Source organism: Budorcas taxicolor, chromosome 1 (assembly GCF_023091745.1).
Source record: "Budorcas taxicolor isolate Tak-1 chromosome 1, Takin1.1, whole genome shotgun sequence".
NCBI classification, from domain to species: Eukaryota; Metazoa; Chordata; class Mammalia; order Artiodactyla; family Bovidae; genus Budorcas; species Budorcas taxicolor.
This window is the reverse complement of record NC_068910.1, coordinates 117,923,788-117,941,123: the sequence shown is the minus strand read 5'-3', so window position 1 is coordinate 117,941,123 and position 17,336 is coordinate 117,923,788. Positions and strand designations below refer to the sequence as shown.

The window sequence follows — 17,336 nt, the reverse complement described above, 5'->3', positions numbered from 1 at the left end:
GAAAGGGAAACAGTGAAATCTAAGAGTAAGATAAAACTTGTCTGAAGTGGAGAGCATACTGGTGAAGAGAATCAATGAGCAGCTATGAGCTTCTGGTTTTCCCATCTGTGTATACAAGTTTCCATGATACATGCTTGTGGTCAGACTGGATTAATAGCCTATCAATAAGTTACTAAACTTGATAGGTATTTGTAGACTTGATTAATAGCTTATTAATAACTTATTGAACTTGGTAGGTGTTTGGAAAAGATGAAATAAGTAACCCTATGAATGTAGTGGAATAGTGAAAGGCAAAATGATGATACAGTTCCTTCGGCATTTAATTTTGAAGATTGTGTTTCAGTTTGGCAAAGTGAAATGATACTCCATGTCCTTGTAGGCCACAGGTCAAAGAGCTCTGGCATTTTAGAAACCTGTGTTTTGAGGAAATTATGAATTTATTATACAACCTTTTCTTTAAATGGACCTGTGTATATATTAAAACTTAATATATGAAAATGTGGCATTTTCAAATGATGATGAGAGGATAGAATACTTAATAAATAGTGCCAAGATTATTAGCTATTCATCTTATGAGATAAAAGTTAAATTTCTTCATCATGCTATTCACACACACACAATCCAACTGCATTAAAGAATTAAATGCAAAAATAAAGCTATAAAATCATTAGAAGTTGCAGCATTATTCACAATAGCAAAGATGTAGAAACAACCTAAATGCCCATTGATTGAATGAATGAATAAAGAAAATGTGATGTATACATTTAATGGATTCTTATTCGGCCACTTGTTAAAGGAATTCCTGCCCTATGTGACAACAGGGATAAACCTGAAGGACTTTATGCTAAATTAAATGTCAGCCACAGAAGGACAAATGCTGCATGATTCCATTTATAGGAGGCATCTAAAAACAGTCAAACTCCTAGAAACAGAGAGTAGAATGGTGGTTGCCAGGATCTGGGAGGCAGGGGAAATGCGGAGTTGCTGTTCAGTGGTTATAAAGCTTCCATTAGGCAGGATGACGGAGTCCTAGAGATCTGTGTGATGTTCTGCCTATAGTTAATATTGCGCTGCACACTTAAATATTTGTCGAGAGGGTAGATCTCATGTTAAATGTTCTTCAGTTAAAAAAAAAAAACAATTAAGACAATATGGGTGGTAAGTCTTAGGAAATTGGCAGGCCAGACTTCCTGAATAAGTCACAAACCCCATCCAAAGGCATAAAAGGACTGTATTGATAAACTTGATGTTAATACATCAGCATCTAAAACATTTAGTGGCAAAAGCCAACATAAATGAAATTGGAACAAATTTGAAGCAGATATCAAAAAATAAATATCAAGGATATTAAAGGAAAATGTGTAATTCAATAATTAGATGAACAACCTAACAGAAAAATGGACAAAGGACACAGGTGAGGTCATTTGTTTTATTGCCCATTTTAAAATCCTCATAGTTGATAACATGCTAGTTACTAGTAAACAAGGACACTTGTTTAAGGACATTCATAATAAAACAAGGACACACTAGAAATGTGCTAATATTAAATGTGAATGTAGAGAAATAACCTCACACTGCTATTGGAGGCCAAAGTTAACAGTTTTTAGATACATACCTATAACTGACGCAGCAATTCCCTGCTCAGTACCCACTCTAGAAACACTCACATGTACACAAGGGTGCACACAGATGAACAGCATTATTTGTAAAAGTAAAATTTAGGGGGAAAACTCAGTGCTTATTAATAGGGAAGTGGATAAGAAAACCACATAATATTTAAGTCATAGACTAGTATTTCACAGTTAATGTCTAAGTGAAGTAATCTACGTGTGGGCTTCTGTGGTGGCTCAGTGGTAAAGAATCTTAACTGTCAAGCAGGAGACACGGGCTCGATCCCTGGATCAGGAAGATTCCCTGGAGAAGGAAATGGCAACCTACCCCAGTTTTCTTGCCTAGGAAAGCCCACGTAGAGAAATAACCTCAGGAGGAGGAGCCTGGCTAGCTGTAGTCTTTGGGGTTATAAAAGAGTCAGACATGACTTGGTGACAAAACAATAACAAATCTATGTGTAGGCCCAAGTGGAAAAATCTCCGTGTGTTATTGGGTTAAAAATGTTGTACAGGGACTTCCCGGGTGGTTCAGTGGTTAAGAATCTGCCTTGCGATGCAAGAGATGTGGATTCGATCCCTCGTTGGGGAACTGAGACCCAAATGCCACAGAGCAACTAAGCCTGGCACCACAACTGCTGATCCCTGGGCTCTGGAGCCTGTGAGCCACAGCTAGGAAGCTGCACTGCAACAAAAGATTCCTAGTGCCACAGCCAAGATTCAGCACAGTCAAATAAATACAATAAATATTAAAAATGTGAAATTATAAATCTAAATGTATATAATATTATACCATTCACAGTAAAGAAAATGAAACTATTCCTACTGATACATAAGCACAAACATATGTCAATACTTAGAAAAATGTCCAGAAGGAGCCGCATCAAATTAATTATGGTGGTTACCTCTAGGGAAGGAACAGAGGCTGGGTATAATAGCCAAGGAGACTTCAGCTCTAGATGTAATAGTTGAATTTTTACAATGCATGACTTCATATATTATTACAATAATTTGAAGACTATTTAAACAAAATGTTATTACTCTGAGCAATTTCATTTGACTCTTTCCCTAACAGGAAAGAATTGGAAATGAATCAGATGAGGTCGAAGGTGGAGAATGAGAAAAACCTGGTGGCTCAGCTTCAGAAGATGGTTAAAGAGTTCCAGGTGATCATTTATCAAATACCTGTGTGCATCTGTAGTTCAATCCCTGGTTGATGACTGGTGCTTTGGTGACAAATGTTCTGCCAAGGTAGCCATAACCCTAGCCAACTATCGACAGAAACAGGAAAGAACGCTGGTTGAGAAGGTAACCTGGCATTCTACAGAGAGGTGACTCTGGGGAATATTACTTAAGCTTAGATTTCCTTATCATGAAGATAATAAAAACAAATAGCTAAGACGTTGAATGTTTGACATAAACTAGGCATTGTACTAAAACACAGGACATCTGTATTTTTACTCATTAATCTTCCTGACAACGTTTGAACGAAAATGAAAACTACATTTAAGTGGTAAGCTCAGTGCCTGACCCATGGTAAGCATTCAGTATTAACAATTTAATTTTTCATGATGATTAGCCTTTGTAATTGTAAGACAGTTACACTGAAAATCTGTTTTGTAGCTACTTGTAGCCTCAAAACGTTATTTGATAATGAGCAGCTATTTATAAGTTTAGACTATGTGACTGTTTTATACACAGTCACATAGTGTATATTATATATTACCATATTATGTTGTTCAGTTGCTAAGTCAGGTCCAGCTCTTTGCGACCCCATGGACTACAGCACACCAGACCTCCCTGTCCTTCACTCTCTCCTGGAGTTTGCTCAAACTCATAGGAAGTTGGTGCTGCTATCCAACCATCTCATCCTCTGTTGCCCTCTTCTCTTCCTGCCCTCAACTGAGTCAGCTCCTTGCTTCAGTACTTTGGCCAAAGTATTTGAGCTTTAGCTTCAGCATCAGTCCTACCAATGAATATTCAGGGTTGATTTCCTTTAGGATTGACTGGTTTGATCTCCTTGCAGTCTGAGGGATCCTCAAGAGTCTTTTCCACATTATAAAATAATTTAAACCATATAACTCCTCACATATACATGGAGATGGGTTCTTTTCCTTTGGAGCTAGATAGTTATCTCATTAATGTAACTATTACTCAAAATAATTTTGGAATTTTTTCCTGATTATTACTTTCTGAGACATTTGAGTCAAATACAGCCAGTCTCCCTGCTTTATGGATGTGCTTTCAGACATTATCAATCTTCAAGCAGTTGTCTATCATATTTACCAGACTTCTCTTCAAATGATAGTTGATCCAAAAAAATGTTCAATTAATCCAAAATACAAACTTTCTTACCCTGATGATTTAAAATAATGTTCCAAAGATTATTTCTAAGGAAATGTTTCAGAAATGTTTGACCTGGTTAGAGTATTGTTTGGAATGAAGGTATTGTATCTCAAGATAACTAATTGTAAGGGGATCATGATTAGTTGGGTGTGGAAATCATAAATTTTTTAGCACCTCTGTCACAACTCATCCAGATTAGATAGCCTTATTTATTTGGTTCGGTCTAAAAATTACCTTCCTCTTAGCAATCATACTCTTACTTAATGGAAAGAAAAGTATATTCTAAAATATGTCATTCCTTTTTCCTTCTGCCCTAACCTATGCCCAGTTGTTTAAGGTGATATTAATGACCATCATCAGCTTTACTGTGCTGTCCCACAATGATGCTACCAAGATTTGTAAAGCTCTTTGCCCTTACACCGAAAGACTTTTGCACTCTTGAGAATTCCTATCACTGCTTTTCTTTGTCTTGTAATTCTGCTTCTAATAATATCAGGTTACTACCCCAATTAATAATCCCATTCCTCCACCAATTTTAATTTGTTACTTCAACTTTCCTGCTACTTGAAATCACCTTCAGACTAAGAGACAAGTAACCAAGTTTGTCAGAATTTGTATAAAATTAAATTGATGCTGTTTCTTATGAGTTAGCTGCTTGAACTCAGGGGTATTTAATCTGTTGATGAGATTTTTGCCCAAGTTGGCGATAGTTAAGGTTTTCAGATAAATAAATTTCAGATAAATGAGGTAGTGTATATAAAATTCATCAAGTTATTTTTTATAAGCTTTCCTTAAAGTGTTTCCTTGTTATATGAAAGATGTTTTCTAGTCCTTTGCAAAGAGCTTTTTATTAAAATGTCCTCTTCATGTATATAATCTAATGAGGTTGCTCATCACCATGGTCTGGGAAATTGGGAGGAATTACAAATTTTAATTCTGGTCTCGGTACTGCTTTGGAGCAAATTACTTAATTTCTCTGTATTCTATCTTCTTTAGCTATAAACGAGAACCAAAAGTGTTATGTTGTTTTGCTTAGTTGTGATAAAAAAAAAATACAGTAGAGCTCTTGAATATAAAATATGCTACAAGTGCTTAGTGAAAGTTAAAGTTATTTACTGCTATAGACTCAGATACAACTTTTGAAAGAAGAATTGGAAGCTGAAAGGACCACTCGAGCCAAGGTAGAGAGGGAGAGAGCTAACCTCATCCGAGAGCTGGAAGACATGAATGAGAGGCTGGAGGAGGCAGGAGGTGTCAGTTCGGCTCAGCTGGAGATAACTAAGAAACAAGAAACAAAATTCCAGAGGCTCCGCCGAGACCTGGAAGAGGCCACACTGCACTTTGAGGCAACCTCTGCCTCTTTGAAAAAGAGACACGCAGATAGCCTGGCTGAGCTGGAGAGCCAGGTAGAAAATTTACAACAGGTCAAGCAGACACTGGAAAAAGACAAGAGTGACCTGCAGCTGGAAGTGAACGATCTCCTGACCCAAGTTGAACAGATGACCAGAGCTAAGGTAAAGAATATTTACAAGCCCTCCTTGAGGATTTAGGACATGGAAGTAAGCAGAGGACAGGAGGGGAGAGAAAGTTAAAGTAAACTGGTGACTCAGAGTACCTGCTAAAGGAAGCTAGACATCTTCAGATAGGCTCAGTTCAGTTCAGTCGCTCAGTCGTGTCTGACTCTTTGCCACCCATATATCACAGCACGCCAGGCCTCCCTGTCCATCACCAACTCCCAGAGTTTACTCAAACTCATCTCCATCGAGTTGGTGATGCCATCCAGCCATCTCATCCTCTGTCGTCCCCTTCTCCTCCTGCCCCCAATCCCTCCCAGCGTCAGGGTCTTTCCCAATGAGTCAACTCTTCACATGAGGTGGCCAAAGTACTGGAGTTTCAGCTTCAGCATCAGTCCTTCCAAAGAACACCCAGGACTGATCTCCTTTAGGATGGACTGGTTGGATCTCCTTGCAGTCCAAGGGATTCTCAAGAGTCTTCTCCAACACCACATTTCAAAAGCATCAATTCTTTGGCACTCAGCTTTCTTCACAGTCCAACTCTCACATCCATGCATGACCACTGGAAAAATCATAGCCTTCACTAGACGGGACCTTTGTTGGCAAAGTGATCTCTCTGCTTTTGAATATGCCATGTAGGTTGGTCATAACTTTCCTTCTAAGGAGTAAGCGTCTTTTAATTTCATGGCTGCAATCACCATCTGCAGTGATTTTGGAGCCCAGAAAAATAAAGTCTGACACTGTTTCCCCATCTATTTGCCATGAAGTGATGGGACCAGATGCCATGATCTTAGTTTTCTGAATGTTGAGCTTTAAGCCAGCTTTTTCACTCTCCTCTTTCACTTTCATCAAAGGGTTTTTAGTTCTTCTTCACTTTCTGCCATAAGGGTGGTGTCATCTGCATATCTGAGGTTATTGATATTTCTCCCAGCAATCTTGGTTCCATCTTGTGCTTCTTCCAGCCCAGCATTTCTCATGATGTACTCTGCATATAAGTTAAATAAGCAGGGTGACAATATATAGCCTTGATGTACTCCTTTTCCTATTTGGTACCAATCTGTTGTTCCATGTCCAGTTCTAACTGTTGCTTCCTGACCTGCATATAGGTTTCCCAAGAGACAGGTCAGATGGTCTGGTATTCCCATCTCTTGAAGAATTTTCCACAGTTTGTTGTGATCCACACAATCAAAGGCTTCGGCATAGTCAATAAAGCAGAAATAGATGTTTTTCTGGAACTCCCTTGCTTTTTCCATGATCCAGCGAATGTTGGCAATTTGATCTCTGGTTCCTCTGCCTTTTCTAAAACCAGCTTGACCATCTGGAAGTTCACGGTTCACGTATTGCTGAAGCCTGGCTTAGAGAATTTTGAGCATTATTTTACTAGGGTGTGTGAAGAGTGCAATTGTGTGGTAGTTTGAGCATTCTCTGGCATTGCCTTTCCTTGGGATTGGAATGAAAACTGACCTTTTCCAGTCCTGTGGCCACTGCTGCATTTTCCAAATTTGGGGGCATATTGAGTAAAGCACTTTCACAGCATCATCTTTCAGGATTTGAAATAGCTCCACTGGAACTCCATCTCCTCCACTAGCTTTGTTCACAGTGATACTTTCTGGGCCCACTTGACTTCACATTCCAGGATGTCTGAGTGATCACACCATCATGATTATCTGGGTCGTGAAGCTCTTTTTTGTACAGTTCTTCTGTGTATTCTTGCCACCTCTTCTTAATATCTTCTGCTTCTGTTAGGTCCATACCATTTCTGTCCTTTCTCAAGCCCATCTTTGCATGAAATGTTCCCTTGGTATCTTTAATTTTCTTGAAGAGATCTCTAGTCTTTCCCATTCTGTTGATTTCCTCTATTTCTTTGCATTGATCACTGAGGAAGGCTTTCTTATCTTTCTTTGCTCTTCTTTGGAACTCTGCATTCAAATGGATATATCTTTCCTTTTCTCCTTTGCTTTTCACTTCTCTTCTTCTCACAGCTATTTGTAAGGCCTCCTCAGACAGCCATTTTGCTTTTTTACATTTCTTTTCCATGGGGATGGTCTTGATCCCTGTCTCCTGTACAATGTCATGAACCTCCATCCATAGTTCATTAGGCACTCTATCTATCAGATCTAGTCCCTTAAATCTATTTCTCACTTCCACTGTATAATCATAAGGGATTTGATTTAGGTCATACCTGAACGGTCTAGTGGTTTTCCCCACTTTCTTCAATTTAAGTCTGAATCTGGCAATAAGGAGTTCATGATCTGAGCCACAGTAAGCCCCCAGTCTTGTTTTTGCTGACTGTATAGAGCTTCTCCATCTTTGGCTGCAAAGAATATAATCAATCTGATTTCGGTGTTGACCATCTGGTGATGTCCATGTGTAGAGTCTTCTCTTGTGTTGTTGGAAGAGGGTGTTTGCTATGACCAGTGCATTCTCTTGGCAAAACTCTATTAGCGTTTGCCCAGCTTCATTCTGTACTCCAAGGCCAAATTTGCCTGTTACTCCAGGTGTTTCTTGACTTTCTACTTTTGCATTCCAATCCCCTATAATGAAAAGGACATCTTTTTTGGGTGTTAGTTCTAAAAGGTCTTGTAGGTCTTCAACTTCAGCTTCTTCAGTGTTACTGGTTGGGGCATAGACTTGGATTACCGTGATATTGAATGGTTTGCCTTGGAAATGAACAGAGATCATTCTGTCATTTTTGAGATTGCATCCAAGTACTGCATTTTGGACTCTTTTGTTGACCATGATGGCTACTCCATTTCTTCTAATGGATTCCTGCCCACAGTAGTAGATATAATGGTCATCTGAGTTAAATCACCCATTCCAGTCCATTTTAGTTCACTGATTCCTAGAATGTCGACTTTCAGTCTTGCCATCTCCTGTTTGACCACTTCCAATTTACCTTGATTCAGGGACCTAACATTCCAGCTTCCTATGCAATATTGTTCTTTACAGCATCGGAACTTGCTTCTATCACATCCACAACTGGGTATTGTTTTTATTTAGCTCCATCCCTTCATTCTTTCTGGAGGTATTTCTCCACTGATCTCCAGTAGCATATTGGGCACCTACCGACCCAGGGAGTTCCCCTCTCAGTATCCTGTCATTTTGTCTCTTCATACTGTTCATGGGGTTCTCAAGGCAAGAATACTGAAGTGGTTTGCCATTCCCTTCTCCAATGGACCACATTGTGTCAGACCTCTCCACCATGACCCGCCCATCTTGGGTGGCTCCACAGGGCATGGCTTAGTTTCATTGAGTTAGACAAGGCTGCGGTCCATGTGATCAGATTGGCTAGTTTTCTGTGATTATGGTTTCAGTGTATCGGCCCTCTGATGCCCTCTTGCAACACCTACCATCTTACTTGGGTTTCTCTTACCTTGGACGTGGGGTATCTCTTCAAGGCTGCTCCAGCAAAGCACAGCTGCTGCTCCTTACCTTGGACGAGGGGCATTTCCTCACGGCCACCTCTCCTGACCTTGAACATGGAGTAGCTCCTCTCGGCCCTCCTTTGCCTGCACAGCTGCCGCTCCTTGGATGTGGGGTTGCTCCTTTCGACTGCCTCCCCTGACCTTGGGTGTGTGGTAGCTCCTCTTGGCTGCAGCCCTGACCTCAGGCATGGAGTAGCTCCTCTAGACCGCCACCTCTGACCTCGTGCGTGGGGCAGCTCCTCTCTAGATCAGGTCTAATCTCAGGCATTGCTAAAGTCCCATGACCATCCCCTGAAGGTAGCCTGACAATGGCTTCTGACCTTATTGGAATTCCAGTCTGTGTTCCTTGTGGGTCTTTCTGGTGATGACACAGTAAGTAGGCTGGACAAGGGATGCCACTAACTTGTGTGTGGTGTGTGTGTCTCTCTTTTTTCGATTGGAGGATAATTGCTTGACAATGTTGTGTTAGCCTCTGCTGTACAATAACCAGAATCAGCTATAAGTACACATATGTCCCCTCCCTCTTGTGCCTCCCCCTCCCACCCCATCTCACTCCTCCTGGTCATCACAGAGCACTGAGCTAAACTCCCTGTGCCATACAGCAGCTTCCCACTAACCGTCTATTTTACACACTGTAGTGTATATATGTCAGTGCTACTCTTTCAATTCATCCCACCCTCTCCTTTCCCTCCCTGTGACTGTCTACAAGTCTGTTCTCTATGTCTTCATCTCTATTCCTGCTTTGCAAATAGATTCATCAGTGGTGTTTCTCTCTTGAGGGATGGCTTTGAGTTGGGAGCACTCCAAGCGGGGCTCAGGAACTTTAAATCCATCCGAACAAATGGTGGTACAAACAGCTTTGGGGGAAGTTAAGAACTTTTTCTCCTTTGTGTCCTCTGGCATCTCTTTAATAAGCCAACATTAGGAGAATTTTCACATGTTCTTTCTTCACCGAGCCCATTAATCTCTACTCTGCCAGCTCTCATCTCAAATGACTAGTATCAGCTCACAGGTAAGAACCTCCTTACCTGCTGGCAGCTGAGAGGAGCCTTGATTGAGGCCATGCAGAGCAAATAACTGGTGCCAGATTCTTCCTGTGAGCAGAATCTGTAGTCATCTGGGAAGACAAACCAACAATAAAGCTTGATCTTTCAGGACTGCAACCATAAAAATGTACAATTTCTTCAGAGATACTGAGTGACTCCTGAAATGTTTAGTATTAATTTCCTTTAAATAGCACATCAATTAGAAAGAAGCACAACTACCCTGCTTTTCCTTCTCTTTTTTCCTCTCCACTGTCCCTGCCATCACACCTTTAATTATCATAAAATATAAATCTAGTGAGGACTTCGGACCTCTCTTCCTCTGTCTCTCCTGTATGCTGCATTTTGTTTGGATTCTGTCTTCAACTCAGCAATGAAAACATTCTCACTCCTTGCCCTTGTAGGCTTTATCTTCCTTTATCAGTCCAAGTGAGTACTAGAAGACCTTACTCTTTGCCTCTCATTCATCCTCAGGAACTCTTCTGTTGCTATACATTTGAGTAGCAGTCATAAAATCATAAGAGCATTGATAGATTCACCATAAATCCATACTAATTATGTTTTAATTTTATACTTACCAGCTTCCTCTGGAATTTCATTGCTGCTCAGTTCTTTATTCTTCTAACTTGTTTTATTTTAAAAAAGAAACAAAAATGTTTCCTCAAACTCCAACCCTGCCTTCCTGAATCCATCCTTTTGCTAATTGTTAACACTTAACTGATAAGATTAAGACCGTTTATTATAACTTCTCTCTTCACCTTATAAGATATTCACTCAGCCACTTCTTTCATTCTTGCTCCAAAGAATAAAATATTCTTCCACATAACCATCATTCTCATATTAAAAAAACAACAACAACAGACTTTTCCATATTAGGGGTAGTATTTTGAGAGAAAAGCAAAACCTGTCCATGTCTGTCTTAATCTGACTCCTTGACCAAAGAGTAATGTTCTGTTTATCTATTGATATGTAGCAAATCACCCTCAAAACCTTGAAGTTAAAACAGTAATTTATCATTTTCTCTCTTGGTTCTGGGGCTTGACAGGCTTAGCGCAGATGGTGGTTGAGACTCAAATCATCTGAAGGTTTATTCACTCACCTGTCTGGCTCTTGGGCTGGGATTGCTAGACAGTTGAGGGCTGTTTGGAAATGTCTCTTTCCTTGTGACCTCTCCATGTAAGCTAGCTTGGCTTTCCTCACAGCATGGTAGTCATAGGGGAGTTAGACTTCTTACATGGTAATTCAGGGCATTAAAAGCAAGTATTCCAAGAGACCAGAAACTGCAAAGACTTTTGTGAGGTTGGCTTGCAATATGGTGGAGTGATTCTGTGTGACTCCCAACAGTGATGAGTCATAGGATAGGGTGTACACATGGGTGGGGATACTAGAGAGTGTGGCTCATTGCTGTGCCTTGTTTGGAAACTAGCTCCCACAAGTCAGTGTATAGCTCACTACCTCCTCACTCCTTTAACTCCTGCAATGTCTTTTATTTCCCCTGATTGGGCTTCCCTGGTAGCTCAGACAGTAAAGAACTGCCTGCAATGCAGGAGACCTGGATTCCATCCCTGGGTCAGGAAGATCCTCTGGTGAAGGGCATGGCAACCCACTCCAGTATTCTTGCCTGGAGAATCCCCTGGATAGAGGAGCCTGGTGGGCTACAGTCCATGAGGCTGCAAAGAGTTGGACATGACTGAGTGACTAAGCACACATCTCAAAAGTAGTTTCTTTATTGGTTCTTGCAAAGATCAGTAATGTCTCTCTTTCCTCAAATTAGCATGTCTAAAGCCATACTTGCCTCTCCTGAAGCTGACATATAATTCCTATGGATATTTTTGCCACCAGCACCCTGTTCCTTCCATCACCCAGACTCTCAGCCTAGAACTGTTTGTTTGTTTCCTCTCTGTTCTTGGCTTTCCAATCAGTTCTTACAGAAGGTCAATTTTGTACTGTCTTGTAATTTTTCATTCCATTCCCACTCATATGTAAAAATTTCATTATCTGTTAACTGGATTATTGCAGTGTTTTTTAAATTATCTTCTTTTCCCCAATCTTTTAAAAATAGTGCCCATATTAATATTTTGAGAGATGCATGGCTCTGTGGGATCATGTCCCTGCTTCAGAGTGAAATCCACACTTCTGCCCTTTAAGGTACCCTGCAGCCCAAGATCTGACTCTACTCCTCCCACCAGTTTTAGATTCTAGAACTTTGTTTCCTAGACTCTCTATTCCCTCTACTTCAGCCATGCTAGAATGCCTGCCTTCCATCAAATATCCATTTTCCCACCAATATGCCTTTTCCAAACTAAACTGTCTCTCTGGAGTGCTCAAGTTCAACTTCCCTTATTGAAATTTTTACCTGAATTCTTTTCTGAATTCTTGTAGCCCTTTTGGCATCCCCTTTGTATTGCTGCATTGTAATCTTTTCAGTTTGCTTCTGTAGAAGACATCTCTAAGGCAGAAACTAGATCTTCTTTTACTCATGTTTACTAAGTGCTTTCCATAATCTGTACACTCAGTTACTAGCATCAGTTTCCTACATATGCCTCTTGGGATTTCTGTGGCTCATAGATTTAATCATTTGTCCAGGGTCACAAAAATTATATGGCGGAGATGGGCCTCAACCCCTAATCCTGTGTATTTCTGTGGGTGATGGCATTCTGTTGCTGCCTTACATATTTCTTGGTGGGATAAATTGATTCTGTTCACTCTCATAGGCATATACATTTTGCTGAACTTTATCTTGAATTGTTTACTTCATCTTTTCCTGAATTATAATGCCAGAAATGCCAATACTCAGTGGTACAGTGGAAACCGAAGCATTTTCGAAAGCATATTAGGCTGACAGAGAGGCCCAGGGCAATTTAGAAGTTATAGGCAATCTCACAATTATCTTGATTATTTTGAATTCCCATTGGTTCCTGAATTTCTAGGAGGCAGCATTTTTATGTGTCATTTTAAGAACCAGCTTCAGAATAAATATGCATTATTCCATTAACCCCTTCCTTCTTGGTATCAAATTTAGTGTCTATTTTAGGCTGAAACTTGAAGTACTTTTGAGGGTACCACCCTTTGAATGGCATGCCCCTGTCCAGGCCACCTTTAGAAAAACAGTCACATTGCCTTTGCAGATCCTGCTTATGAAAACACTTTTTCAACTGAAAACACAATGCCAATGTTAGTGCCCATGGGTAACTACCATGGCTGTGCCTGAGGGCGAATGTCTTATGCCTGCCCAGTAGCTGCCTACTCTGCAGCTGTGCAGGGCCATGCAGGGCTTAATCACACAGGCTTCTCTTGAAACCAGGGGATTCTCTGGCTCCTTTGCTTGCCATTCCCCCAACACTGACTAAGCTGTCTTATGGAGATCTGTGTTCTTTCACCCTCAGCAAGCAGGTGTGCCGTAGAGCACACTCCTGGTCATAAGCAGAAGTGGCATTTCTCACATCTGGCTGTCTTCCTCCTGATCCAATTCACGGGTCATTTATTATTGGAGAGAACATAAAGCAAAAATGGCTCACATAGTCATATTTTTATTCAGTTTCTTCCAGAATCCATCAGTTGGATCTGGAGTCCAATTTCACACAGGATTCATGACAATTTCAATCAACTAAAATGTTAAGTCAATTAATCCTTAACATTTCCTTTGTTATTACTTCATATAACAGATGCTTAGGAATCTAGTGTCTGACTTTCTCTTTTCTTGCACCAGTTCGAATCCTAAACCCAACACATACTAGCTGTGTAAATTTGGGCAAGGTATTTAGCCTTTCTGACCATTTCCTCATTTATAAAACAGAGGCAATCTGAGTTCCTGAGGAATACTGTGAGGAAAATGAGTGTGCCAACTTTGACTGTCAGATTACTTTCAGAAGTAGTAAAGCAAACATATTCAACAATCAAAATATTTGAAATTACAGACCATTTAGAAATTGTTGCCTGTGTTGTTTCTATAGCTTCTAGTGATGAGTGGAGATTGTGGGTAGTTGAGTGTGCCTGGCATTGAACATCACTGTTCTAACCTTTGTGATGTACAGAAAGCTGATTGAGTCTCTGCCGGGTCTAGTTTCATATCCACCACCTGGCATGGGTGTGCAATATCTGTGAGTAAAATTACTGATATTTCTTGTCAGCCTCCAAATGGCCTCTTCCCTTGTTTGCTAATCAGTGGATAATATACCAACCCAGTTAAAAAAAAACAATTTGGGGGTTGAGGTTTATAGGGAAAGCTTGAATGTGACCTCTAAGTAAACTTTAGTGGGTCTGTTTGCCAACCTCTCACTGAAGTTTGTAGTAATTTGAGTTTCCTATTTTGTGTCAAGCACTGTATTTGGCCTTGGGGATATAAGATGTAATTTAGGAGTCTTCCATAAAAAAAGTTAGAATAGTCATTTCTAAGTATAAAATAGTGTAAGTTTACAGAGAACAATCTTCATCACAGCACAGGCTCCAGCTGGAGAGCTCCAAAGTCTTTGCTGACTCAGAAGTTTCCCAAAGGACCAAACCTGGCATCATCCTGGAGATGTTTCTCTTCCTTGGCCATTGCTATATCATAAAAATTAGTTTAACGTTGAAAACTATCAGACTTACCACCAGATTTCACAGTTTTCACCATTTTCTTGAAATGCCACTGATGTGATCCTTTCTTTGTCAAAGTTATCTCCTCATCTCTCCTTCTTCTCTCTTGCTATCCCTTCCCCTACATCTCCCCTCCTTTTTCCATAGCACTATTTCTTTATAGAGATGAAAGTCTCATATGGACTGAGAGTTAATACACATAAAGAACAAAACACAAAAACAGTAATGTAAAATCCATAGAACTCTGAAGTACTGCCAGTGTCATTTTATGATTTCCGACCATATTAATGATAAGAATGAAAATTACAGCTATGTAAAGGGGCCAGCACCATCTTACATTTGGAAGCTCTTGGTCCTGAAAATATTGAATTTCAAAGTCATTGGCATTAGTTTTCAGTGTGGCAAAAATTTGATGATTAGATTGGTTACTTAAACCAGGTAAAAGTGGATAGGTCACTTAGCATATCATTTTCTTTAAACATGAACAACCAATTCTGAGAAGGTGGAGTTTGGGATTGAAATGATAACCCAACAGGGTAATCATGAGCCTACAACCTTAGTGATTGGGAGGGTCCAGTTTTCTCAGTTCAAACTTCTGTTACTATGCTACTGTATCTCAGATTCATCTGCTTTCTCCTATAATTCTTGGTTAACCCTCTGGACTTCCTTCCTTCCTCCTCCATCCTTCCCATCCTTTCTTTCTCATGCCTCTGAACTACCCCCTTGTTTATTGATCTCCTAATATGTGTTAGATACTATTCTAGACATAGGGGGTATAATCTGTGATCAGATGGAATCTCTATCCTCATGAAGCTTATAGTCTAGAAGAAAGATGGTTAAATATATAATGTCAGGAAGTAATTATGTACTTCATCAGTGTTTGACACATTTCCTTCTTCTGAAAAGCAAAGAATTCTAAGAGACATTCCCCAATACCAGAGACTTGTTTTTCCATTAATACCTATAATTTGAAAAGTTTGGGCCCCTTAGGGGCCCAGACTCTGAGTGTATCGTGCTGTTTAAAATTAGAAGATATGGTTTTCCAATGCTAGCTGTGACTTTCAGGGCAGAGGAGAGCACAAGGATCCTAGGAACCACCCCTCCCTCCCTTCCTTATGCAGCTAATTCAGCATGTTCTCTATAAACCATGTCCAACCTTCCCTTCTCAACTTGTAGGCTAATGCTGAGAAGCTCTGTAGTCTGTATGAGGAACGCTTGAAAGAAGCAAATGCAAAACTGGATGAAGTGACTCAATTAGCAAACGACGTGACAGCGCAGAAGACAAAGCTACGGAGTGAGAATGGTAAGTAAACTTTCAGTGTTGCTTCACTCACAAGTCTCAAGCCCAGAAGAATGGTGGAGGAACCACTGAAATGATGAACCAATCACTGAGTCTGGGTGGGAATTTAAAAATTCGAGGGGCATGGTGAGGCCCTTGATGTTATATTTTCCAAAACATGCTCTTGTCTGGGAAGGATCACCTCTGTGCCACCTTGAAAGGCCTTGCCCAACTCTGTTCCATGAAGGGGAAAAGCAATATGCAGTTGACTGGAATAGCTTTCATGATCCAAGAATTGTAGAGACTGTCCGCACAGTCTATAAGACATGCTGCTTTATCATGTCTGCCTCATTGAAATAGGCATTTCCCCTAATTTCCAATGATGAGCCCACACCTATTTTTTATATTTATATTTTCTAAAAATTGAAGAATAGTTAATTTATAATGTATTGATTTCAAGTGTACAGCAAAGTGATTCAATTACATATATGTATATGTGTATATATTCCTTTTTCAGATTCTTTTGCATGAAAGGTTATTACAAGATATTGAGTGTAGTTCCCTATGCTATATAGCAGGTCTTTGATTACCTATTTTATATGCAGTAGTGTATATATATTAATCCCAAACTCTGAATTTCTGTCCTTCTTTGATCCCTGCTCTCCCCTTTGGTAACCACAGGTTTGTTTTCTGTCTGAGTCTATTTCTGGTTTGTGAATAAGTTCATTTGTACCATTTTTCTTTTTAGATTCCACATATAAGTGGTATCATATGATCAGTCCTGGGTGTTCTTTGGAAGGACTGATGCTAAAGCTGAAACTCCAGTACTTTGGCTATCTCATGTGAAGAGTTGACTCATTGGAAAAGACCCTGATGCTGGGAGGGATTGGGGGCAGGAGGAGAAGGGGACGACAGAGGATGAGATGGCTGGATGGCATCACCGACTCGATGGACATGAGTTTGAGTCAACTCTGGGAGTTGGTGATGGACAGGGAGGCCTGGCGTGCTGCAGTTCATGGGGTCGCAAAGAGTCGGACACGACTGAGCGACTGAACTGAAATGAACTGAACTGATATGATATTTGTCTTTTTCTGTCTGAGTTACTTCACTTAATATGATAATCTCTATATCCATCCTTGTTGCTTTTGTTGTTGTTGTTGTTGTTCAGTTGCTCAGTCGTGTCCGACTCTTTGTGACCCCATGGACTGCTGCATGCCAGGCTTCCCTGTCCTTCACCATCTCCTGGAGCTTGATCAGACTCATGTCCATTAAGTTGGTGATGCCATCCAATCCTCTCATCCTCTGTCATCCCCTTCTCCTCCTGCCTTCACCTTTCCCAGTATCAGGGTCTTTTCTAATGAGTCACCTCTTCACAGCAGGTGGCCAAAATATTGGAGATTCAGCTTCAGCATCAGTCCTTCCAATGAATATTCCAGACTGATTTCCTTTAGGATTGACTGGTTTGATCTCCTTGCAGTCCAAGGGACTCTCAAGAGTCTTCTCCAACACCACAGTTCAAAAGCATCAATTCTTCGGTACTCAGCCTT

General features: G+C 40.4%; 1 protein-coding gene across 1 annotated transcript in view; it reads left to right on the top strand.

The window, feature by feature from the left end:
* Positions 1–17,336, top strand: part of MYH15 (myosin heavy chain 15) — a 154,037-nt gene that overhangs the window by 89,127 nt on the left and 47,574 nt on the right. Inside the window, exons 26-28 of the mRNA XM_052644929.1 lie at positions 2,683–2,773; positions 5,078–5,467; positions 15,687–15,813. Coding sequence (XP_052500889.1) covers positions 2,683–2,773; positions 5,078–5,467; positions 15,687–15,813 — 608 coding nt within the window. The remainder of the gene's footprint in view (positions 1–2,682; positions 2,774–5,077; positions 5,468–15,686; positions 15,814–17,336) is intronic.